The sequence below is a fragment of the Mirounga leonina genome, unplaced genomic scaffold, assembly GCF_011800145.1.
Source record: "Mirounga leonina isolate KUSES-001 unplaced genomic scaffold, KU_Mleo_1.0 Mir_95, whole genome shotgun sequence".
Taxonomy (NCBI): Eukaryota; Metazoa; Chordata; class Mammalia; order Carnivora; family Phocidae; genus Mirounga; species Mirounga leonina.
The window spans coordinates 7,955,239-7,981,342 of record NW_023270865.1 but is presented as its reverse complement, the minus strand read 5'-3'; the positions used below and the strand labels follow the sequence as shown (position 1 = coordinate 7,981,342).

Sequence of the window (26,104 nt, the reverse complement as noted above, 5' to 3'; positions counted from 1 at the left end):
AATGATTCAAAGCGACCCCTTCTGGAAAGCAGACAAAGAAAAGGTCTGGGGCGCGTCCACTACAAGCCACACCGGCAAGAATATCTTCTAGCAGATAAATGCAAGACTTTAACAGAAATGGGTGAAGGGGGTCAAAAGGTGTAAACTTCCAGTTATGAAATAAACGAGCCAGGGGAATGTCATGCCTGGCACAATGACAATAGTTAACGATACCGTGTTGCATATTTGAAAGCTACTAGTTGTTAAGGGTAGATTTTAAAAGTTCTGATCACAAGAAAAAAAGCTGTAACTCTGTGTGCTGATGGATGTTAACTGGAGTTATTGTGCTGATCACTTTGCAATACGTACAAATATCAACTCATTACATTGTACATCTGAAGCTTATGTAATATTACCTCAATTTATAATTATATTTATATATATAATTAATTTTTAAATTGAGGTATAATAATTAAATTATACCTCAATTAAAAAAAAAACAAAAACAGGAGGAAGAGAATAGAATACTGACAAGAATTTCAAAGCACATTAATGGGAAAAGGTAAAACGGGCAGATGGCACAGAATAAGACGCTTGTGTTTACAGGTCAAGGCATGTAAAAGGAATAACACGGAAAATAGATGAATTATTTAACCAACATTGTTGGGAAAGTTGATTATTAAGGAGGCAAAGTATACGCACATACACCATATAGCAAAATACAGAGCAAAAGGACTAAAAAATTAAGTGCAAAAATATATATATATACACTTACATCTTAAAATAGTTAATGTCCTTGATCGCAAGGCAAGGAAGGACTTCAAAAGCATAACAACAAATAAAATAACAAATAAAAATATAAATTTACATGAAAACCTAATATTCATTTACATTTATAAAATCATAAGCAAAATTAAAAAGAAATTTAAAAACAACAACCAAAATTAATGACATATACAGGATTATTTAAATATCAACAGAAATGTATTAAATATCAGCATTAAATAATGGATAAAGAACAGAAAATTCAGAAGAAAACAAAGTCAATAAATATATGTGAAATATGTATAATCTCACTAGTAAGCAAAGTAGTGAAAATTAAAATATTAATGAGACACTAAAAAAAAATAAATAAAAAAAATGTGATTGACATACAAAAAAAAAATTAATGAGACACCATGTACTTAACAAAAAAGATTATATTTCAGTTATTCGCAGAAGAAGGATTACTCAGTTAATGGTGTTGGATAAATGCCCTAGCCATATGGGGGAAAATAAGATTGGACCTTTACCTCGTGGCTTATGCCAAAATGAATCATTAAATATACAACCAAAAAAACACTGGAAGAAAATTTAGATGATGATTTCTATAAACTTGGCTTTAGAAAAGCATTTTGAAGCATAATAGCAAAGCCAGAAACCATAAAGAAAAAGACAGATAAATCTGACTATACAAAAATCGACACCCTCCAGCAAAACAACAGGATGCACAAAGTAAAAAGACAAACGACAGGAACTTTCACCTTCAGCTATGAACAGCTAAGTTCAATTACATCTACTGTGCCACTGAGAACACAAGTAAAATTGAATTTTTTTTTTTTAAGATTTTATTTATTTGACAGAGAGAGACACAGCGAGAGAGGGAACACAAGCAGGGGGAGTGGGAGAGGGAGAAGCAGGCTTCCCGCGGAGCAGGGAGCCCGATGCGGGACTCGATCCCAGGACCCTGGGATCATGACCTGAGCCAAAGGCAGAGGCTTAACGACTGAGCCACCCAGGCACCCAAAATTGAATTTAAAAAAAAAATCTATTTGGAAGCATCCGACTTCCAAAACAACCAGGACTTGCAGGCTCTATATCCCAGAAAGAACAGAAAAGTCCTGAGACGAACTTCCATTCTCACCACTGTCCCCTCCTGGTATTTGCTGATTCAAAAGGCTGAGAGACCAAGAAACCAAGCAGAGAGCACTAACTACAGATCAGAGGCATTAGGCAAAGTCTATCACAGTCTCGGGTTAAGGAGACAAAATCGGAGTTCATAGCCTGCCAAGAAGACAGGCCTGTTAAACATGCCACATTTTCTGTAGCAAGCCCAAAGGGCAAGCCCCTGGTGTGGGGCAAGCCAAAAATAGACCAGACCTCACAAAGACCACAACCTAGCCTACTTTCATCCGCCCACTCTGTCTGCCAGAAACAAATTAAATCCTCTCTGGAGGAAGATAACATCATTTAAAGCTACTTCAATTTTTCACATACAGTGTCTACCATTTAAAAAAAAAATTACCAAACACATCAGGAGACAGGACCGAAAGAAAAAGAGACCATAAAAAACATCTCCAGGAGATACAGATATTGCGGTGATCACTTTACAGTAACTGTGATTAATATGTAACAGAAAATAATGACAAATGGGAAGTTTTAGCAGAGAATTAGAATCTATAAAAAAACAAATCAAATTTTGGAAATAAAATATAGAATAACTGAAACTAAGAATTTAAAAATGAGTTAAGGTGCACTGGGTGGCTCAGTCGGTTAAGCATCTGACTTTGGCTCAGGTCATGATCTTGGGGTCCTGGGATCAAGCCCCACATTGGGAAGCCTGCTTCTCCCTCTCCCTCTGCCCCCCCCCCCCGCCAGCTAGTGCTCACTCTTGTGCTCGCTCTCTCTCAAATAAATAAATAAAATCTCTTAAAATAAATAAACAAACAAATAAATAAATAAATAAAAAGGAGTTAAGAAGCAGATTAGGACACACAGAGAATTAGTGACTTGGAAGACGGGTAAACCAAAAATGGCCAGACAGGAAAAAAAGGATGGAAAGATAAGGAAAAAAAACTACATAAGAGTCACATGGAGCATAGTGGAAAAAGTCTAGTATTTGTGAATCTGGTGTCACACAATGGAAAGTAAAAGAAAATGAGACAAAACAATATTTAACAGGACATAAGCAGAGGACGTTCCCAAACTGACAAAAGCTATCAAGCCATAAAGTTGAGAAATTAAAATCAATACAAACTGGAAGAATGTGGAACATAAGCTAGACAAAGAATAACAACTTTAGCATATTTTAAAAATTCTCAGAACTCAAGAAAAGAACGCAGACTAATCCAAACAAATGGACAGAGAAGACGATGCTATATGAAACAAGTTTCAACCTCACTAATCATCCAAGACACGCATGTTGCAGTGAGGTATATTGTTTTTTTACCATGACTTACGAAAGATTAAAACGAGTGAAAAAAACTAGCATTGGCCAACTATGAAAGGAGAGGTACTTTGCTATCTTGCTAATGAGCATAAGCAGGTTCACTCTTTCTAGAGGGCAAGTTGTGATTATGTATCACATCAGCCAGGATAGGCTAGGCTCTGTGGCAGTAACAAGCAACCCCCAAATCCCAATGGCTTGGGACAAATGTCTGCTTGCTCACGATACAACCACTGCAGGTGGGCTGGTGCTCTTTTCTGTGTTGTCTTCCCTCTAGGACTGGGGTTGATGGAGAAGGCTCTATCTGGAATATTGCGAGTCTTCTTGCAAAAGGAAAACCCATATGCCATGGGTCTTACAAGGATGACCAAAGGTTACACTATTTGGCCAGAGCAAGTGGAATGACCAAATGTAATGCTGTGGAGAGAGAAGCCTACTCGTGCTCCAGGGAGAGGCAGAATTTTTCACAAGAATAGGACCCACCATGTGCATCCAAACTCAAGACCTAACAATTTCCTTAAGAAAAAAAAGGGGGGGGGGGGCGCCTGGGTGGCTCAGTTGTTAAGAGTCTGCCTTCGGCTCAGGTCATGATCCTAGGGTCCTGGGATCGAGCCCCGCGTCGGGCTCCCTGCTCAGCGGGGAGCCTTTCTCCCTCTCCCTCTGCCTGCCTCTCTGCCTACTTGTGCTCTCTCTCTCTCTCTCTGTCAAATAAACAAATAAAATCTTTAAAAAAAAAATGCAAATGTATATGTAAACTGCTATATTGCTCATAAAGGACAAACTAGAAATAATCTCAGTGTCTACCAGGAAGTCATAAGCTAAATAAATGAAAATGTACAGAAAATAGAATATATTGCAGGAATTAAAAATAATGATGTGTGTTTGCTGGCATAGAAAGATGTCCTCAATAAATTGCTAAGGAAAAAAGCAGATTATATGTACCATATTATATTAAATTACTGTGAAGTCATACCTAAAACATTTAATTATCTCTAGATCAGAGATTTTCATCTTTGGCATTTTGCCTTTCTATGTTATTTGAATATTTTACAATAAAAATGCATGACTTTAATCTTTCAAAAACCAACAAATCCATTTTGATATTTTGAATAATTAATGTGCAGTGTCATGAGGATCCAGCAAAACAGGCAATTTCATAAGCCTACTGGTGCAAGGAGAAATCAGTCGTCTTCCTAGAAAGCAAGATGGCCTTTAAAAGGCTCATACTCTTAAACCCTATAATATACCTCCTAAAGCTTGATCTAAGAAGCAATGCTCCGAGTGCCAATAAAAGATACACTAAGACATCCATTCATCAGAGCATTACTATAAATAGCAAAATTTCAGAAACACCAAAATGCCCAGCAGATGATTAAATAAGCAACGATGTATGCAGGAATACGTTTTCAAAATCAAGATTCTAATGTACTTTTAAAAGAAATGAGCTCAGACTATGCTTATAAGTGAAAAAAGTAGGATCCAAAACTGTATTTGTAGGATAAACTTTAGAGATAGATAAAGAGACCAACAGTTCATGTAAAACATCAACTTCATTATCTCCGGGTACCAGTGGTACTTGTTTATATTTTCTTCTTTGCACTTGGCTCTTTCTTGTTCTGTTTTTGTTTTGTTTTCATTTTTCACACCTAAATACTTATATTGGAAGCAGAAAAAAAAATCTAACAAATATTACTGTTAATATATCAGAGTAAAGGAGTAAAGATCAGAGGGTAGTGTGATCATTCACAGGGAAAGTCAAACTCTATCCAGAAGGACCTTCACAAATCACTAAAATTAGAAACATTCTGCCACAATGAAAACTTCATGTACTCCAACTTCATTGCACCTTGAAATTCAGCAAGCCCACGTGGAAGCCCATCAAACACCACAGCCCAGCACCTCCTCATGGTAGGGCGCCCAGCACACCTTCAGGAAGTGGGCCTCTGGGCAGCCAGTCCAGGGGGGCTGACAGAGGAAGCCACAAGGACCCCAGATGTGCTTTCCAGGTCTGGGGTTTCTCTCGGGGTCTCTTATCCCAAGAGGAAAGCCTGGCGCTCCACAGACTCACATCATCACATTTTTAAACTTCCTGCGTCAGAGGGAAATGATCACCGAGACTTGAAGTCAGACCTAAGGAGCTGAAGTTTAAGGACATCAGTGGGCAGCCCAAATACAGATTTGTAAACCAACGACCACGTTTGGGGATCTTGGCTGCCAACCCAATAGGCATCCAGGGAATACCTGATTCAGTTACAGGACTGTTGGGAAGATGTTCATCCAGTTAAGTATGTTGTACCGGACGAGCTCACCACAAGCAGTCCTGAAGGCAAGAGCACCACGGGACATTACTCAGGCTCACTTCTGAGTGCACCTGGGTCTTCCTCCTGCCCCTCCAACTCTGGTTGCCCAAGGCTGGCCTTCTCTCGTTAAGGGAGCTCACCAGTCCCTTCTGACCTCTCCTGCCTCTTCATTCTGCTCTTGCCCTTCTGGCCTCCTGGCTGTTCCAGAACATTCCAGATGTTCCCACCTCACAGCCCTTTGATCTTGCTGCTGCATCTGGACTGCTCTTCCCCTAGACAATAGCACAGCAAGACTCTCATTTCTTTCCTGCCTTTACTCAAAAGTTCTCTCCTCAGCGAGGAGGGCAAGTTTCAGATCAGCCTGGCACATGCCGCTCATACCCTGCTTGCTTTACCTTTCTCCTCAGCACCTGTCCCATGCTAGGGATTTTATGCCTTTTACTTAATTGTCTTACTTATTGTTTCTCTCCCCCAAGAGTACAGGAGCTCCATTTGAGTAGGGAGTTCACTCTTCTTTGTTCAGCCCTCCGGTCCCTAGAACACTGCCCACCGCAACCCATTCAATAAATATTTGCTAAATCAATGAATCCATTAAAAAGAAAAGAAGGTAACTTCAAAACTCAAGAACCAAAATCAAGAAGCATAATTCATGCAAATAGTTTCTACAGTTTTTTTTTTTTAAAGAACTGCAGCTCAGTGTTTGCTTGAAGTGTTATTAGTTAATAAAAATTCCCTTGAAACCAAAACCAAATGCACAATTTACTTGATAGAATGTACATTGCAAAGTCTTGCCAGGCATGAAATGGGTCATCTCTCGCTCCTCATTAGCTCATTATCAATTAAATTTCCACGAGCATGTGGTGGCCGCCTCCAGACGTCCTCCCAGCGCCGGATAAAGCTGGAGTGATCATCACGAAAGGCAAACTGTGAAATTTGAGTGGATGTGTCATGCCTCTTGCAGCTCATCTCCTCACATTACATTTTTAAAAGCACAACTTGTCCTATTATGAGTATTTTCCAAGAGGAAAATGAAGTATAACGTCAAGATTTGGACAACAACAAATACTCCAACTGAGAAACTAGTAAGTGTTTACAGTGCTGAGGATTGCAGCTACGGGTTTTTCTCATTTTATGGAATAGGAGCAGCTCACAGGAGCTGGTAAACACAATTTTCCAATGAAGCTGTGTAAATTTCAAAAACACCTGACTAAACATTTGGTGAGTAAGAGGCAGAAGAGAGCAACCGGGTGTGCCAAATACCATAGATTCTTCTATGATCGCAGGAATTTCTCCATGTAAAAAGGCACCCACAGGATCCCTTTATTTTCTATCTCAGTGATCGTCAATTGGGGAGTGATTTTTGTGCCCTGAAGGGACATTTGTCAATGTCTGGGGACATTTTTGGATGTAACAACTGGGGAGGAGGGGTATGGTCCTACTGGCATCTAGTGGGCTTTCTGCTAAGGTCAGGAACAAGACAAGGATGCCCACTCTCACCATTTCTACTCAACACAGTACTGGAAGTACTAGCCAGAGCAATCAGATAAGAAAAAGAAATAAAATGCATCCAAATCAGAAAGAAAGAAGTAAGATGATCTCTGCAGATGACATAATCCCATATATAGAAAGCCCTAAAAACTCCACACACACACAAAAAAAAACCTGTTAGAACTAATAAATGAGTTTCGTAAAGTTGCCGGATACAAAATGAACATGCAAAGACGAGTCACATTTCTTTACCCCAATCAAGAAAACAAGCCCACTTATGATAGCATCAAAAAGAATAAAATACATAGAAATAAATTTAACCAAGGAAGTAAAAGATCTGTACATTGAAAACTATAAAACACGGATGAAAGAAACTACAAATAAATAGAAAGATAACCTGTGTTCATGGATTAATATTGCTAAAATATTCTCACTACCCAAAACAACATGCAGATTCAGTGCAATCCCTATTACAATTCCAATGGCATTTTTAACAGAAATAGTAAAAAAAATTCTAAATTTTGTATGGAACCACAGAAGACCCCAGATAGCTGAAGCACTCTTGAGAAAGAAGACAATGCTGAAGGCATCACACTCCCTCATTTCAAATGATATTACAAAGCTATAGTAATGCAAACAGTATAGTATTGGCCCAAAAAACAGACACCCAGATTGACAGAACAGAGCCCAGAAAAAAATTCAAGCACGGAAAGTCGACTGATTTTCAACAAGGGCACCAAGAACACACACAATGGGGAAAAGATAGTCTCTTCAGTAAATGATATTGGGGAAACTGGATATTCACACACAAAAGAATGACATCTGATCCTTATCTTACACCATCCACAAAAATCAACTCCAAGTGGATTAAAAACTGGAGCATATGACCTGAAACTGTAGTTTTAAGGATTTCAAAATCAAGGTATGGGGTGCATGGGTGGCTCAGTCGTTAAGCGTCTGCCTTCAGCTCAGGTCATGATCCCGGGGTCCTGGGATCGAGCCCCGCATAGGGCTCCCTGCTCCGCAGGAAGCCTGCTTCTCCCTCTCCCACTGCCCCTGCTTGTGTTCCCTCTCTCACTATATCTCTCTCTGTTAAATAAATAGATAAAATCTTTAAAAAAAAAAAACAAAAAACAAGGTATACAACTGACAGGCAGACATGGCTCCCCAATCTTATTCAAAGAGCAGGTACAAAGCACCTACTATGCGCGCCAACCTCCGCCAGGCTGAAGAGGACATAAACTGAAGGATGCTGACACTCTCCGTCATGGAGCTTACCAAGCCTAGAGAGAAAATACCAAGCATTACCGAACAAAGCCGAGAGAAAACAGTTTATAAACAAGTTGCAAAACATGCTGAGAACCCAGAGAGAAGCCACCCCGTGAGGAGGCGCGGGAGAGAGTTCCAGCAAAGGTGCCAACTGAGACTGCCCTGCAGTAGAGAGAGGGGAAGGGTGGGGGTCCAGGGACAATAAGGACCTGCCAGGGTGTGGAGGTGGCACAGCCCGTGGCTAGGGGACAGCAAGTCACCCGGCTCAATCCCCTTACTGACATAGTAGAAAATCAGGCATTGGAGCATTCTCGTAGGGGGACTTGAAGGAAGAGCTTCCGAAGATGTTGCTGCCATACTAAAGCCACATGTATGAACAAAAATTGAGAAGTGGCGGGAGAACAGAGTGGAAAGTGGCAAGACGCAGCAGGGGTGGAGGGCGGGCGGGAGGTGGGGGAACCAGAGAGGAAGTATAGCATCTACTTCAGGGGCATGTCGCAAAGCCCCAAATTACATCAGTGTGACCCCAAAGAAAAGTGGGAGACCATCACGGGCCTGTCCAGTATTTAGAAAGTGACTAGATGCAGGGTTGCAACCATGGGCAACTAGCCAGATGGGGACAGCCAGAGCTGGCTACGGACTTTGCGGCCCCCGGGGCAAAATGAAAATGCCGGGCCCTGGTTCAAAATCATTAAGAACTTCCAGACAGCCACAGCAAAGCATGACACCAAACAGGGGGCCTTTTTAAGCACAAGGCCCTGGGTACCGAATGCACAGGTTGCACAGCCACAAAACCAGCCCTGGAGGCAAGCGGCAACAATGCCAAATGTTCGAGGGTGGTGATGAGCGGTGTTTCAAACTTGTCAAGTAGGAGATGTTGGGCGAAGGTTGGCACAAGAAATCCTGCAGCTGATGTGAACGCAAGTGTGACTCTTGGGAGAGCTGTCCGGGGCTGAGAGCTGGCATCAGCAGAACAAGCCTTGAGGGGGCTCTACCAAGCGGCAATATTCCGAAGGCGGTGTGTGAGCCAGGGCTCTCCGGAGAGACAGAACCAGCAGGGGATACAGACACACAGAGGTATTTTAAGGAACCGGTCAGACAAGCGTGAGAGCTGGTAGGCTGGAAACTCAGACAGGAGCTGATGCTAGTGTTGAGGCAGAATTCCTCCCGCTCTGGGGAACTTCGGTTGTTCTTGAGACCTTCAGCTGATCGGACTCGGCCCACCCACATCCGCAGTGGTCATCTCCTTAACTTAAGTTACTGCAGCTGGTAACCACGTCCACAAAATGCCTTCCCGGCTCGCAGAGACAAGTGTGCGATTAAGTAACTTGGTGATATAGCCTCGCCTAGTTGATGCATAAAAATAACCGCCACGGGGAGTGAGAGACAAACCGGTGGAAAGAGGCTCAGGAAATGGGCCAAGAAATGGAAACCAGAAAGTCAGGTGAGACCAAGAAGCAAGAAGCAGACAAGAAGCCCATGGAGTCCAAGGAGGCGGCCTCAGGGTGCATGACCCAGCTGCAGACCACTTCACGGGGGCTCCGGGATTTGGGGGGTCCCGAGGTCAGGCCACTGTCAGGATCAGACGGCTTATTCCAGGGGCACCTGGCTGACCAGCAAGGAAGGGGCTCTGAAACCCCGCCGAACTGTGCACCAACCTGCGCCCGGCACAGGCCTGCCCTCCCCCACCTTCGTCCCGGAAGGGATGTCATCTTCCAACTCTGACAGAAGCACCCAAAATCCTGGGGAGGGCGGGGCAGCCCTGCGCAGGCCAGGGGCAGTTTCTGTGGGTGGGCTGGGGGAAAAGAAGTAAGAAATAAGAACTCCAGGGGATGAGGCCGGGCGCCCCGGAATGGATGCTTTCACAACAGCCGACAAGAGAGCCAGAGGGACAGCTGCAAAGCCAGAGAAGGTGGGAGTCCTGAGTGAGCGGCGCAGAAGGCCGGGCCCTGGGCACCCGCCCCAGACCCGCCCGCCCCACGCGACTTTGGCCTTGGGAAGCAGAGGGCTTCAGGAGCCTATCAGAGCCAAGCCACTGGCAAGTGAGTCTGGGACTTGTTTGCTTTGGGATTTTATCCCCTTGTTTATGAGAAGGGTTCCAAATATGATGTAACAAGAGGAGAACTAGCAGAGAGGGCAAGATGGGAGAGCTGGTGGGGGCTGGGGGGAGGAGGTTCGTGCTGGGGGGGGGGTCCGTGCCCAAAGGGAGGGGCTCCATGCCCAGAGGGGAGGGGTGTAGGCTGTGCGGCAGTGTGTCCTTGGCCTTTACTGAGCCACTTCCCCTGCCCCCTGTCCTGAGACCTGTCAAGGGCAAAACCAGCCTGGCCAGCCTCACCGCTATCCCTGAGGCAGGAGCAAGAAAAGGGGGGACAAGCCTGAAGAAAGCTAACTCCCTCTTCTCTTCAAAATAGAGAGCCAGGATGAGCCGGGGCGGGAGAGGTTGAACCGAAACACGGACCAGAAGAGGTACCTGCCACCCACCAGTGGTTCTCAAAAGTGAGCGTCAGAATCCCTTGCCGGGTCGTGGAACACAGAGTGCCGACCCCAGCCCAGAATTTCGGATTCAGCAAGTCTGGAGTGAGTCCCCAGATGCTGCTGACGCTGCTGGACTCTGCAGCCACACTTTGAGGACCTCAGGGACAGGTCAGCAAGACCAAGGAGGGACGACCAAGAGGGCAGTTCGGCTTGATGCTCAGTGTGAAATGGGTCATGTGTGGGGCTTGGCACACTTGTGTAAAAACTTGAACTCCTATCATACATTGTAACTCATAGGTAATTCACGGCAAGACCCTTGAAGGTAAGAGTCTGCACCTGTCACCGGGTCTTGCACACGGCACTTCCTGCGGTGAAATGAATGTTGTACTCTTTTATTGGGTAAAAGGTCAAGATAACCGGTCATAAAGTGACAAGGATCTAGTTCTTCTTTCATAACAGTCCTGTTATAAATAATGTAAATGGTTAAAGGAGATTAGTGGTTGCCTAGGGCTGGAGGGGCCGGTTGGATAGAGGGTCACAGCTGGAGGGTACAAGTTTCTCTCGGAGGTGATGCCTGCATACGTCTCTAAATGTCCCAAAACCACTCATTTGTCCACTCTAAGAGGGAGAATTGGATGGTATGCGAATTATGTATCAATGCACCTGTTGTTAAAACACTCTTATCTTCACTTTCCCCTTCAGACTGCTTCCTTTTAGTTTGCATTTGGGGGATTTCCCATCACTTAGAACTTTAAAGACTTAAATTAGTTCCCTTTAAAAAAATTTTTTTTCTATTCCTGGACGTTCTATGACGACTTCATTATTTAATTTTACTCATGTCAACATTTTATTTTTAAATCACAGAATAACAGAATCCTATCCTTTCACAGATGGAGATCATCCATATGTGAACCCATCCAATTCTCCAGGCAGACACCCTAGGCTTTTTTGGAGTGGAAGCCATGCACATGCAGTGCTCTTCACATATTACACAAATAAACAGCCCACCTCTTCTGCAAGTGGAAAAAAATATTTTAAATGCATTTTTTAAAATTTCTTCAGCATTTCAGGTATTAGGAAGTGGGGCCTTTGGGTGTGATTAGATCAGGAGGGTGGAGCTCCATGATGAGATGAGTGCCCTGATAAAAGACAGGACCTCAATGGGCACCCATCCCACCAGCACCTGATCTGGGACTGTCAGCCTCCAGCACTGTGAGCAATAAATGCTATGTGTGTAAGTCACCCAATCCACGGTGTTTGGTCACAGCAGCTCGAATGGAGTCAAACATGTTTTAACAGCAAACATTCAGGAATAGCCACTTCTTTGAAAAATGAGCTTTTTTCATTTTTACGGAGACTTGCTTCTAAAGTACATATGTTACTGATAAGGAAAGAGCCTCTATGTATTGCTAAAACTCTTATGTTCAAATCAAGCCATTCGCAAACTGGTAGATGGAAACAGATGCAAACAAATGGTTGATATGAATTTTTAGTTATGTTCAAAGGTCCCCTCCACCGAAGTAACATTAGGAAACCTTTCAAATAAGTTAGTAGCATCTTAAGTATTTGGGGACCCAATAAAATTATTAGTAGAATCACCATAAGACGCTGTTTTTAACAAATGAGATAGGGTTTTACTTTTTTTTTAATAACTAAATACACTGTACCTCATTCTAAAACCAGTGTATTTAGATCTATTTACACCAAAGAAAATTCCAAATTCGCCAGAGAGTTCATGGTAACTGAATTTTTTAGAGAAATGTATCTATTCTACTTTTCACACATGGCAGTGAAGATTCAACCCTCCTCTCAGGACCTTCCCGGGGGCCCTTCCTGATCAAGGGCTCCCCGGTCTCCCAAAAGTACCCTCTAAGAGATACACCTGTCATGTGTCCCACCTCGGTGACAGCTCTCTGGCATGTTTAAAAAACAACAACAACAACAACAACCCAGTCTAGGGGCACCTGGCTGGCTCAGTCAGTGGAGCATGCAACTCGACCTGGGGTTATGAGTTCAAGCCCCACCTTGGGCATAGGGCTTACATAAAACAAAACAAAACCAGTCTAAGCGACTAAATTTGGGCAGAAGCTGGGCGCCTGGGTGGCTCAGATGGTTAAGCGTCTGCCTTCGGCTCAGGTCATGATCTCAGGGTCCTGGGATCGAGTCCCGCATCAGGCTCCCTGCTCCTTGGGAGCCTGCTTCTCCCTCTGCCTTTCTCTCTCGCTCTCTCTCTCATGAATAATAAAAAAAAAAAAAAAAATCTTTAATAAATAAATAAATAAATAAATTTGGGCAAAAGCTTCCCTCCCGGTGACAATTCCCTCCCCCACAAAAATATAAATTAATACCACCGCTTTCCTCCAAAGTAGAATTCCAGATACTGCCAAAGCAGGAAATCTGTGGTCCAGCAGGCCTTTCGGCTTCTCTTAGGTGACCTTTGGTATGTGGCCCCAACACATGAGTGCCTTCTTCACAGGTAGGGTGACCGACCATCTCAATCTGCCAGGGGCACAGGGGTTTTCCAGGATGCAGGACTTTTCGGTGCCACCGTGGGAAAATCCTGGGCAGAACAGGGCGAGCTGATAACCCTCGAGGGCCATTAGGTACCTGTGAAAATCAGCCTCCCCACCCCTCACAGTGCATGGAGGATGCGCCTGGAGACCTCAGACATGGCCTGTGCCAGCCCACCCTTCAACAAAGGGGGACGTGCAGGTCACAAGATGCACCACAGTCGCTCCTCCCCCTACTCCTCGGTGCCTCTGAGGTACTGTTATCCTCACAATAAGATTCCCATTTTATAGATGGGGATCTAGAGGACACTCAGGATCCAAAGATCGTGCGGCTTGTCCAGGATCATGTAACCAACCTGAGCCTGCCATCTTTGGCCACCAAACTTGTTTTCTGCTCTGAGAAAAGTCCTAACGCTCTTCCAACAACTGTATGTGCCAATCACCTCAAGAGTTGCATAAAGCGCAGACTGTGGTCCAGTAGGTCTAGGGAGGGGCCCGGGATCCCGTATTGGGGAAAAGCTCTCAGGTGATGACAGTGCACGGTAGCAGCAGTTCAAACATCTAATATGCCCGCTGGGTGCCATTCCCACATATTAACCAGGTCTGATCCTGCTTTAGTTTCTAGAAATCGATCTATTTGTGGTGGTAAGGCCACAGGTAAAAGGTAATGCATGATTTCATTTAATTTTCCGATTTTTTGTGGTGGCAAAACTGACATAAAGTTTTTCCATCTTAACCATTTTTAAGAGTTGCCTTCCTTCATTTCATTCTTGTGAACAGCCATAGACCTACAGAAAGCTACCCACTTCGGCTTTCCACCCCAACGTCAACATCTGCAATAATTACAGGGCAAGAGCTCCACCATGAAATGAGCACTGCTGCAATCCAGAGCTTGTTCGGGCGTAGGGCGGGGCAAGGGGTCCTGTGTCATGTCAACCCACGTGCAGACCACCGCAGTCCAGACGCAGGGCTGGCCATCACCACAGGCCCCCTCCTGCTACCCCGTTAGAGGGGCACCCACTCCTCCTCTCCCCGAAACCCTAACCCTGGCAACCTATAAGCTGTTCTCCGTCGCTATAACTGTATTATTCCAAGAATGTTACACCAATGAATCATACAGCATCATTTCCTTTGAGATGGACTTTTTTCACTCAGCCTAAACCCCCATCTTCCTTTATGTATAAACCAACTTCACGCACCTCCCTTTGTCTCAGAAAGTGGGCTATGGTAAATTTATTTAACAGCCTGTGCTAGGCAGTTCCCCTAAGCACGCTCCTGCCTCTTCACTGGTCTCACCTCCCCACCAGCTGCCCACGCCTCTCTCAGCTGGAACGGCCCTCCCTCCGCAGGTGTTACATCTAATCCAAGAGTCAGTTAAATCCAGAAACAGAAGCCAGAGAGAAATGCTTGCTTGACTCCATATCCCATCACTTGCCTACTTTGGATTGAACTTATTCAGAGCTGACATAAATACGCCTTGGGAAGCATACATCTGTTTTTGTTACTTTGAAATTGCTCTCAATCCCACGGCTCCGATCCAATTTGGCCGCCAAGCCAACTGTCACTGGGGATTTCACATCTCCCTTCCTTTCCTATCTCTGACTTGGTAGAAATAAGTAAAATTCACCTTCAACTGTCTTTCAAATTTAAGAACACTGCTTGAAAATCGTCTCTTTTATGTACACACACACGAATGACATCAAGGATTCTTAATATCCTACTGCATCTTAAAATCTGAGCTCTTAAGAACACATACACACATGCTCGCACACGTGCACACCCGCACACGCGTGCATACACGCACACACGTGCTCGCACGCATGCACACGCGCACACATGCACACATGCACATGCGTGCACCTACACCAGCATTCCAGCAGGCTGTCTAAAAAAATTACTTCCCAATCATCTTGAATGAAACATATTTTCTTTGTTCACATATTTTAACAACTTCACTACAACCTTCTTATTTCTTTTAATTAAAAGGAATTACATATTATCTTATGTATGGAACTGTTTGACTTAATTTGGAGAAATCAGACTATCACATGGTTATAATTTAGAATTACCGGCCCAATAAAAGGCTGTAAGGCCAGTCTCAAGAAATTTCAAAGTGTCACAAAGACCATATTCTCTGAATCAGGTTTTAAAAATTCATTTAATAAAGCTCAAAAAATATATATTTTTAAAATGTTACACATAATTCTAAATAACTTCTAGATCAAAAAAAGAAGAAAAGAAAGCCTAAGGTAAATTAGAACAGAACAATGAGAAAATACTACATACCAAACTTGGGGGAAAAGCAAAACTGATACTTCAAGAGAAAACTATAGGTAGAATAAACCTGACAGTAGGAAATAATTTTTTTAAAAAAAGCAGAAACTGATGAAAGAGTGAAGAAACGGATCCAGAGCAAAAGCTGACTCTCCGAAAGGACGGACTGGATAGATTTTTTTTTTTTATAATATTTGTCACAAATGAGAAACAGCACAAACTCAAAAATATAGAAAAAGAGGATATAAGACAGTAATAACAAACATTAAAAAGAGAACTCTATAGAAACTTCAGACGACTGGCCTTAAAAACTTAGAAAAAAATAGGACACTTCCCTGGAAAAATAGATGTTACTATAACGGACAGAGGAAGAAGAGAAAATATGCGTTATCCTATAAGCTTTAAAGAGTTACTGACCTAAAGTTCTGATAGGATGGCTTGGATTTTAGTGATTTATAATTAATTAAATAGTACTTAGAGCATTTGCTATGTCATAGCCACATGTCACGCAAAATCGCTCTGAATGGTTTGCCAATTATACTGATATAAATGTCAGATGAATAAATGATATACCCTGTTATTATTTTAGATTTCTGTAACATCTCTCCCTCGGTCTTTCTTTACAAGTATAGGATTTCTTTACAAGAAATCAGATGCTCAAAATCAGCCAACCACTCTCCCATTTCTCATGCCCAGCCGGGAGGAAGCAAGGGTAAAAGCTCAGAAGCCACTTGGAGAAGCCCACCGGGGTTCCAAGGAGCAGCAGAAGCAGCTCCAGGGTCCCTCCAGAACCCACCTCTCCTGACGCACTAGATGCCCTCTCCTCTCAGCCTCACTCTGTCCTACTGCAAAAAGGTGGAGACAAATAACCCGGCTCTAAAATCCCATGACGATGGGGGCGCCTGAGGGGCTCAGTCGTTTGGGCATCCAACTTTTGGTTGCAGCTCAGGTCGTGATCTCAGCTTCAGGTTGGGCTCCATGCTGCGGGCGGTGGGGCGGGTTCTGCTTGAGGATTCTCTCTCCCTCTCCCTCTGCCCCTCCCCTCCGTGCTCCGTCTCTCTGTCTCTCTCTTTCTCTTTCTCTCTCTAAAATAAATAAATAAATCTTTGAAATCCCATGACAATGGTCTTCCTAAATTTCTGAAATCTTCATCCACACAAACACACGAAAAGCAGCATCAAAAACCACCCTTTCCTGTGAAAATTAAAACAGAACTTTGGAAGCAGATGGCTTCCTGGTGCTGGATCGTTAGGATGTGGAGGCTTTCGGTACCCTCTACTTGGGTACCCACCTGAAATGTTCCTTCATAAAACTAAATTTAAAATAAACAAGTAAGTGCTCAGGGTTGGCAAATAACATCCTTTTACAAACAAAAGCAAACTCCCCCTGAAGAGGGTAGATCTGGGGCCTTGAGACTTCCGTCAGCAGAAGTGACCTCGAACCTCGTAAGCTCCGCTTGCTCTCTTGAAACCCTTAGCCCGCCCTGGAGAACCAGCCCAGGCCAGCCTGCTGGAGGATGAGAAACCACACGGGGCAGAGTCACCCGCAGAGAAGACCTTCCTGGTCCTGCCAGCCGCAGCCAACTCCAGCTGAACGCAAGTCCAGCCCAGATCAGCGGAGCTGCGCCATCCTTTTTTTTTTTTTTTTTTTTTTTTATTTATTTGAGAGAGAGAGAATGAGAGAGAGAGAGAGCACATGAGAGGGGGGAGGGTCAGAGGGAGAAGCAGACTCCCCGCCGAGCAGGGAGCCCGATGCGGGACTCGATCCTGGGACTCCGGAATCATGACCTGAGCCGAAGGCAGTCGCTTAACCGACTGAGCCACTCAGGAGCCCGAGCTGTGCCATCCTTAGCAAAATGTTTACTGTTGTACACACCCTTGAGTTTTCAGTTACGTGGCATCTGGCATAGTTGTGGCCACAGAGACCTGCCACACTTGTGTCAGAAACACGTGGGATACTCTTAACGATATTATAATGGTGGACACATGTCATTAACACTTGCCCAAACCCACAGGATGCACAAAACCAAGACGGAACCATCGTGCAAACCGTGGACTTTGGGTGATAATGTGTCAGTGTGGGTTCATCAGTTGTAACAAATGCACAACTCTGCTTGCACATATTGGTCATGGGGGAGCCTGTGCACGTGTTGGGGCAGGAGGTAGATGGGAAATCTCTGTACCTTCCCCTCAATTTTGCTGTGAATCTAAAACTGTCCTTAAAAAATTAAGTCCTTTAGGGCGCCTGGGTGGCTCAGTTGGTTAAGCGACTGCCTTCGGCTCAGGTCATGATCCTGGAGTCCCGGGATCGAGTCCCGCATCGGGCTCCCTGCTCGGCAGGGGGTCTGCTTCTCCCTCTGACCCTCCCCCCTCTCATGCTCTCTGTCTCTCATTCTCTCCCTCTCAAATAAATAAATAAAATCTTTAAAATAAAAAAATTCCTTTAAAAAAATAAAATAAAAAACAAGATACAAAAAAAAAGGCATGGACCTCTCTACTGCTGCTGGGCCCAGAGGGACACCCCTAAGCCCACCCCCCCCCACCCTCGCCATGGTCCGTGGGGAGGAAGAAGCAGATAGACATCTGTCAGCCTGCCTGCCACATGCCCACTTCAGCTGACCACTTCTCTGCTCCTGCCCCTTGGGCTCTGGTCTAATCTGCTCATCCTCCCTTCCGTGTCCCTCCCCCACACATCAGAAATAACACACTAACATACATCCCCAAGTAGCAAAGTCAAGCTCCCTGCCCACAAGCTCCCCAGGCTTGATGGCCCTCAAACCTATGGAGGCCAGAATTCTCCTTCTATCGAGACTAGCCCCATTCTAAGCACATGCAGTGCAGGAGGCCTGAGGCCTGGTGAAGGCAGAGGGCTGGGTGTGAATTCCCAACAACTTGATTTCTCATTTTCGGGAAAGGGGATTCCAAAGTCTGTCAATCCTTCTGTGGCATTCGAAAAAACAAAACCAAAACTCAAACACGATTTTTTTTTCTCGTGTGTGTGTCAAGATAAAGGTCCCGGTCACTGCTGCAAATCTATAAAACATTAAGCTCCCCCACGAGTAAAGGGAGACACCCCCATGCTGGGTGGGTGGTGTGGGTTTGGCTGAGCCTAGACAGCAAATTGGCTGAGCCTAGAGAGCAACTGGGGGGCGGGGCCTTTGGAGAGCCCCTAGAATTTAAACATGCCTGAGAATGACATCAAGAAAGGAGGGCAATATTTTAAATTTAGCATAATTGGGCCTAATTTGGTTCAAGAGCTGTCTGACATTCGAACTGCCTTTCTACAACAATGAAAGCAGCACAAACACGTCCTTTTGGTTTCAGGGCTGTCTCCAGAGCTGTCACCTCCATAAAGGTGAATCTCGGGAGATAATAAGAGGAAGAGAAGAATTATGAAAAAGAATTATGGCAGCTTTCACCGTCCCCAAGTCACAGGGAACAAAACAACCATAAATCTAAATGACAGCAAGAGCACACTTTGAATGTTACTGGAGAATTATTTGACAAATATTTACATGTTGCATATTAAATTTTGCGATCCTTTTAGAGCAATAAATATTTTAGAAGAAAACTGTATGCTGAGCCACACCCAAGATAGTACCCATCTCAGGAGCCAGGAATGAACACATTTTCTTAAACAAGACACATCTGATCCTTGGTTACTCAAACCGAATGAAACATCTGTCAGCTTGGGCAGAACTCCCTTCTTAATTGACCGGAGATCATTAGCTCAACAAATGTACCCAGAAATCCTTTCAAAGCCTTTAGAGACATTTTTCTTCTAGGAAGCTGGCTGTGGGCAGGACCTGTGAGCTGCACATTCTCTAGATGGAGCAAGTACCCCTCTATTCCACCAAACTTCTCTCTAGGGCTTTCTGTAAGGTTTTTACTATCACTAATTGTGATAAGCTTGTAGATCAGGCCCAAAGGGCTCATGCCTCAGGGCCTTTGCACTTGCCGCTCCACTACCTGCAGCGCTTTCCCCCACATTATCTTCTCTACATCTTAGTCAAATGTCAGCTGCTCTCTCAAGTGACCCCTCTCAATCCCTGAACCCCTGGATTGTGTTTACCCCGCTCCAGGTGCTGCAGGCTAGACTGGGATACGACAAAAGCCCTTCCTGAGAAGGTGCTACCTGAGAAGGTGCCCCTGAGACCTGAAGGCAGTGAGTGAGCACACCTCTGCCAGAAGGTTGAACACTATCACACTGAAACCAGTTCACTTCCCAATTTCCTGTTTTTTAGCCAGCTCCTCTGGCTGGCCTCTTGCCACCAGACCCGGGTTGGCCTCTCCTCTCCAGCTCTGGCTCCCATATACCCCCCCGCCCCGTACCACAGCACAACCAACCATACTGCCCCCCCCACCACCCCTTGGCTCGGTCAGCTGACCAGAACATCCTCCCTCCACAGCCCCCCAAGTCTGTCCTCACTAGGCTCCCAGGATTGTCGGAGCTCCTTGCATTGAAGACACTTGCTCTGTATCTCTTTGGACTGCCTTCTGGGACCCTGCCTCGGGCTCCAAGCACCAGGTAGTCTTCCTCTCTAAGCACCAGGTACTATTATTGTGAGTGCTCTCCTCAAATAAAGGGCCAACTCTCAAAGGCAAGGACTGTTGATTTCTCTTCCGGTCCCCTACAGTACCTGACCGTTGCCTAACAAGAAACACATCTGCAATGACTCGCTGTCCCATTTGCCATTGGTCGTGCATTGGCCCTTTACAGCACTTTATTCGCAGTTTTTATAGGAAGACGGAGGCTGTTTGATCAACAGAATCTAGGAGCCACTGGGAAGAAGAGAAGCTCTGGCCTCCCTCTCCCCCAAAGCGCAGAACACAGGACTTGCTCCTTCTGATCAGAAGATACAAGAGCCCAGGGGTCTTGCCATTTGCCAGCCATGTACCATTTCTCCATCATGATTTGGTGGGGAGCAGAGAGGAGGAGACTCAACGCAGAGAAACAAAGGGAGATGCTGCAATCAAGGGGAACAGCAGAGAGAAAAAAAACTTCGCCTGGCAGAAGGAAAAAGTGCTGGAGGATGTGTTCTTCCCAGCCGGGAGGAGGCTGACAAGAAACAGGAGGGGATGGTTAACGAGGGCTATTGTCAGTGTCATGTGCATTAGGGGGTTTCATGCTCACGACCCTGGGAGGTACAACTAGGAAACCGAGGCAGAGAGGCTGGAACCTGTCCTTCTGTCCAGTTCCATTGCCCTCCCCGGACCCTATGCTGGGGAGTGGCTTTCAAAAGAAGCCCAGAAACCCCCTAGCCACGGGCTGTTTATATTGTTCTCAGATGGCTAGAATGCAGCAGTCCCCAAACTTTTATTTGTTGCCCCCAAAGGAAACATCATAAAGCTGGGCCCATAAAGTGGAGCCTCAAAGCAGCTTGGCCTCTGCCCACCCCAGCCGCCTGGACACCCCAGGCTGCTCAGGAGATGGGACCGACCAGCCCCCCACCACGTTCTTCCTGATCTTTGCGAAGCTTCCTTAAAAGCAGGCCCTGCTACCTGCTTCAGGCAAGAGAGGTCTCCTATAAACACCTGTGTGTGAAAACGCACCTTAGTAAAAGCCAAAGTAGAGCTGCAGAAACAGCCCCAGCAGCCCACCCCCCGTGAGGGCGGAGGGAAGGAGGGGTGCAGGCACTGCCCGGGCTCCTAACACCTCCAGGGCTCCGGGGCCTCTGGGCCAGCGCTGGCGACACACGACACCAAGCATAGTCCCTTCCCTGCTTTCAAATGCTGTGTCAAGCAAGCCGCCCAAGGGTGGAAGCAGAAAGTGACACTGGCAGGCTCCTCCATGACTGAGCCCAGCCCAAACCACAGGGGGACACACAGCACCCCGCTCCGGAGATAAACGGAAGGCACAGGGTCCCCGAGATCCCGAGTAAAACTGTCAGCCACAGGCTCCGGGGTAAAAAGCACTTGCACTCCCGATCTGTGCGAGGCTGAGGCTGCGGGTCCCGCCGGACCGGACCGGAGACTGTGACACTCAGGTGAGCAGCTGCCGACCCAGAGGGAGTCCCGGGCGCTCGGCCGCTGGGGTCCCTCTGCAGTGTGTCCCTCCGAGGGTTGGGTGGGTTGTCCTGTGAGCCAGGCGTTCTCAAGTCTTCGAAAGCCAACTTTGTCTTCCCTTTTCAAAATGTTTCCTGCTATCTCTGAGTCCTGACGTGACTAAGGGATACCTCGTGCCTCCCTCCACCTCCCCCGCAACCTCGCCTGCCCTGCGGGGTGGGTGTCTCCGCCTCCACAGCCTTCCCAGGCCCTGCTCGGGGGACCCCGGCCGGCCCTGGCTCGGGGCAGTGGCCACGCGGGCGGCGAAGTCGGAGACCACGCTCGCGGGGCGCCGCGGGGCTGGGGGCTCCGGGAGGGGGGCAGGCGATCCGGGAGGAAACTCCGACTCCCCGGGGCCTGCAGGAGCCCGTCCGTGTTCGGGCGTGGAGGAGAAAGGGCAAGGGCAGCGGAGGGGCCGGGGGGCCGGGGTGGCAATTGGGGCTCGGGGCAGGACGTTGTCCCTGCAGGCCAGGAAGGGTAACGGTCAGAAGGGCCCAGATGGAGAAGACCCGCTGAGGGGCTTCCAACCCGGATCCGAGCGCGGGCCCCCGGGGCTGGGGGCGGGGGAATTCAAGGACAGGAGGACTCCGGGGGCGGGAAACCAAAGGGAGGCGGTGAGGACTCGAGCCTAGCGGCGTCTCCCGCGGCGCTGCGACCTGCGGCAACGCTCCACTGCCACCCTCGCACCCCGCCGCCGCTGCCGCCCAGACTGCGAGCCCGGCCGGGGAGGCGCAGGGCCGCCCAGGGCTCCACACGAGCCGCAGCACAGCGGCCAAGGCGCGCGGGACTGGACAGAGCCGGGATCAGGGTGACGCGGAGTGGGAGGGCGGGCGGAGGGGATCCCACCCCGGCGGGGACGCCAACTTACCCGGCCGTTGCGGTCGGTCTCCTGCACCTCCTCGGCGCTCAGTCCCCGCCGCACCAGCGCCCTCAGCAGCCCCACGTCGTTGGCGCAGGCGGCGCGCAGGAGGGTCGCCTCCTCCGGGACGCCCTCCGGCACGCTCTCCGCACTCGCGGTGCCGTATTCCTCCTCGCCTCCGACGGGGTAGAAGGAGTCGTCCGAGGCGATGCTGTGGGTGTCGGGCAGACACGAGAAGTCCTCGTACTCCTCGTAGTCGGCAGGGTCCTCCCCGTCCAGAGCGTCCCGGGGTGGGGACGGCGTCTGCGGGGACACGCGGCGCGCCCCGCCGCCCTCCGGCCCGGGCCCCGCCAGCAACACCATGCTGGCGGCCGGGGCGCGGGGCGTGCGCCGAGGTCACCGCCCCTCGTCCCCCGCGGCCCCAGAAGAGCGGGGCTCCGCGCGCTCCAGCCCGGCGGAAACGAGCGCCGGGCAGCCGCGCTCCGAGACTAAAGTCACCGGAGGCTGGAGAAAGCCCCTCGGGGGTGGGAGGAGCCGCGGGGGCTTTCCGGGCGCGGCGGGCGGGCGGGCGCGGGCGGGGACCGGGCGGGGAGGAGGGCGGGGCGGCCGCACGGGAGGAGGCGCGCGCCCCGGGCTCCCCCGCCCGGCGCCCGGCGCCCGGCAAAAGTTCAGAGCGGAGCGAGGCCTCGGGGCGCCGCGGGGCCAGCGCACCCGGCCGCCTTGCCCCGGAGCCGAGAGAGGCACGCGCGGGAGAAGCAGAAGCCGTAACTGGAGAACCCGAGGCCCGTGTCTCGGGCGGCGAGCGGCCCCGCCCCCCTTCGGCGGCCCCGGGGGCTGAGGGCGAGGGTGGGGGTCGGGGGACGCCGCGAGCTGAGCCTGCTTCCCGCGTCGGGAACCTCCAAACCCCGGGGCCCGGCACCGCCCAGGGCGTCAGGCCTCCCGGCCGGGGTTGCAACAATTTCGCGGCACCGGAGCCGCCGAGCTCGTTTCTCCGCCGCCTCAGGAGACCGGGCTCCGGGGCCAACTCCACTCCGAGCTTAAGACCGGGGAATCGCCGGGGACAAGGGCACGGAGGACGAGTGGGTGCACAGTACGCGGAGTCCACCGAGGGGGCCCGGGGCCGCGCCCCTTTGAACTGGGAGCTTCCGGAGGGGACGGTCCGCAGAGTCCCCCGATCACGCAGAACTCGGGCAGCTGTGGCTCGCAGGTTGCTCCTAAAAGAGCCACGCTAGCGTGATGTCTTAAGGGCTCGGGTGGGCACACTGGGTGAAAAGGAAAGGCTCCAGGCCAGAGCTTGAGGGGTGCCCTCCTCCCCCACTCCCAGCCCATGTCACGGTGCCTGGATCTGCGGAGTCAAGACCGAGAACCGCGTGAGGCCGCGACCGGGCTCTGGCTCGGGGCTGGCTGCCAAACGCAGAGAGCGGGCCCGCAGGAGGCTGCCGCGGTCCAGTTCCAGCCCACGCCGCCCGGGCCTGGCTTCTCCGGGGTTGTCCCGGTGCTGGCGGTGATTTGCCGCGGGGAGCCCCGGCCTCGGGGAAGAGAGTGTGCGGCGGGCCAAATCCCCGCGGAAATGGCTCTGCGTGGAGGCGCTGTGGAGAGCCTGGGTTGGAGGAGTCACACCTTTGGCAGAAACTGTTTGGATCGGGGCGGGGGGGGGGGGGGATGCGGATACCACCAGGGACACAACCACCCCTCTCTGCCCCTCTCCTTCCTTGCCTTTTCACCGCTGGTGATAGCGTGCCCACCATGGGCCAGCCCGTGCAAGGCCCTCGGGGCCCAAAGGTGGACACAACCAGACGGACGAAGCCATCGGGGGCCAACTTGAGGATCCCTGGCCTGGGAGGGCAAGCTGAGGGGCTCAGTGGGGAACACGGTCAAAACTACCCTGTGTGAGCCGTGGGGGGCCCGAGCAGGGTTGACCTCCGAGGCCTTGTAAGCCCCGAGACCCTCCGTGGCGGTCACCGGGGCCTCGGGTGTGCTCGCTGCCAGCTCAGAACCTGGCGTCCGCGGGGCTCGGGAGGGTGGGAGGCGGGGAGGACCCCGATTTCTAGTAAAGACACAACCATGAACTGAGCTAGCAGTGACCTGGGTGCACTGGCTTCCTCCGGTACTCGGGGCTTTCTTTCTGAAGCCCGAAATACCCACATCAAGGTCTGCGCCTATCTTTTTCTGTAGCCGGCCAAATTTACATAAATTCCCGCTGGGAATTTCCCCCTTCCAAGGTCGACGGTGGTTTTAGCCTTTCCAGAAGCCTGTTACTTGAGGTCATGGGGATTTACAAGTTGAAGTGCCCCCTCAGGGCAGGGTTGGGTTTGCAAGCCATCTCCTCCCAACCAAGTAGGGCACCGGCAGGCGAGGGGTGGTATTAAAGAAAACCCTAGCGGCCTGTGGCAGGATCCCGGGGGGATGGGGCCGGGTCTTTGCGGGGCTGCAGCCCTAGAACCAAGCAACACGCACCCATTTCTGGAGTCCGGCCGCCCCGTGGTCCTCATCACTCAATCACTAAGCAACGGAATTCAGGCCCTATCTTCCGAGTTCACCACTTCCTCCTTTTCTTTCTTAGAAATTTGGATCCAAATAGCACTGGAATGGGGTTTTCCCTCGAAAGATAAATTTCTGGAGCCGTTTGCCCCAAATAAGGACTAGCTGGTCATTTGTGAGTGACCAGACCCCAGACCCAGGCAGATCATTTTCCCCTTTTAGAAATGCACCCCTTTTATCACAAAGACAAAAGATTCTCAATGTTGCTAAGAGAACAAAAAACGAGGCATATGTATGTTTAATAAAAGTCAACACTTATGTGTACAAGATCTGCATAGAAAGGACAAAGTTGCTTATCAAAACTGCCAACACTCAGGATAACTTTAAATCTCAAGAAATTGTATTGTCTCCAAGACTTCGGTTTCAATTAACTATTTTAATTTATGAGGGTTTTTTAAGTTTTATATATATCACAATTACACAATTTGTCGATTTAGTTGGATAATTTGTCTTTGGACCATAACCAAAAAAAATACACTACTTCAGTTCTATTTCTGGAACAGGCCACCTAACCGTAACACCTACAACAGGAGAATCTTTCAATGTTCCAAGCAGTGTATTTAAAGACTGAAAACGGAATGCACCTGTAGGAGCCTCCCACCCCCAACTTCGTTTGGAAGGCAGAGTATGGAGGATGGAGTGAATCCAAGTCCACTCCACTGTTCACAACCAGGGCTGGAGGGAGGATGGAATGGGAGAGTGGTTTTAAACCTTTGCACGTCCATCTAGAATTTAGCACACAATAAGTATTAACTTACCCTGTTATTAAAATTAAGATGTCCATAAGTCTTGATGATATAAACTGCTCCAGGGAGCTGGTTCTGCAAATATGTTGCCGTTTGCAGAGAGAACCAGCCCATGTGAGGTGAATGGGAAATGCTTTTTATTTTTTCCATAGGAAAGGCAGTGTGACTTGGGGTGAATAGCGGATTGGGATATCAGACAGACCTGGCTTCTTATGATGATTCTGCCACTATTGAATCGCAACCCAATGGTTCTAGACTTTGAATGTCTATTACTGTGGGTATATAACTTAATTCAGAAAATAAAAACAAACCAAAAAAAGCCAAATGGGGGAAAAACCCTAATTGTAGGGAAAACATTAATTGTGCTGCCCATTACAAACGATTCACACCAGAATCTAGAGAAATTGTTTACAA

The 26,104-nt window shown here is 48.2% G+C and overlaps 1 protein-coding gene across 2 annotated transcripts in view; it reads right to left on the bottom strand.

The window, feature by feature from the left end:
- Nucleotides 1-22,899, bottom strand: part of ANKRD33B (ankyrin repeat domain 33B) — a 71,060-nt gene extending 48,161 nt beyond the window's left edge. Inside the window, exon 1 of one of the 2 annotated variants that reach the window (XM_034998862.1) lies at nt 22,413-22,899. In XM_034998862.1, the coding sequence (XP_034854753.1) occupies nt 22,413-22,766 (354 nt within the window). In that variant the 5' untranslated portion in view covers nt 22,767-22,899. The remainder of the gene's footprint in view (nt 1-22,412) is intronic. The other variant, XM_034998863.1, reaches the window with a different exon arrangement.
- Nucleotides 22,900-26,104: the final 3,205 nt, after the last annotated feature.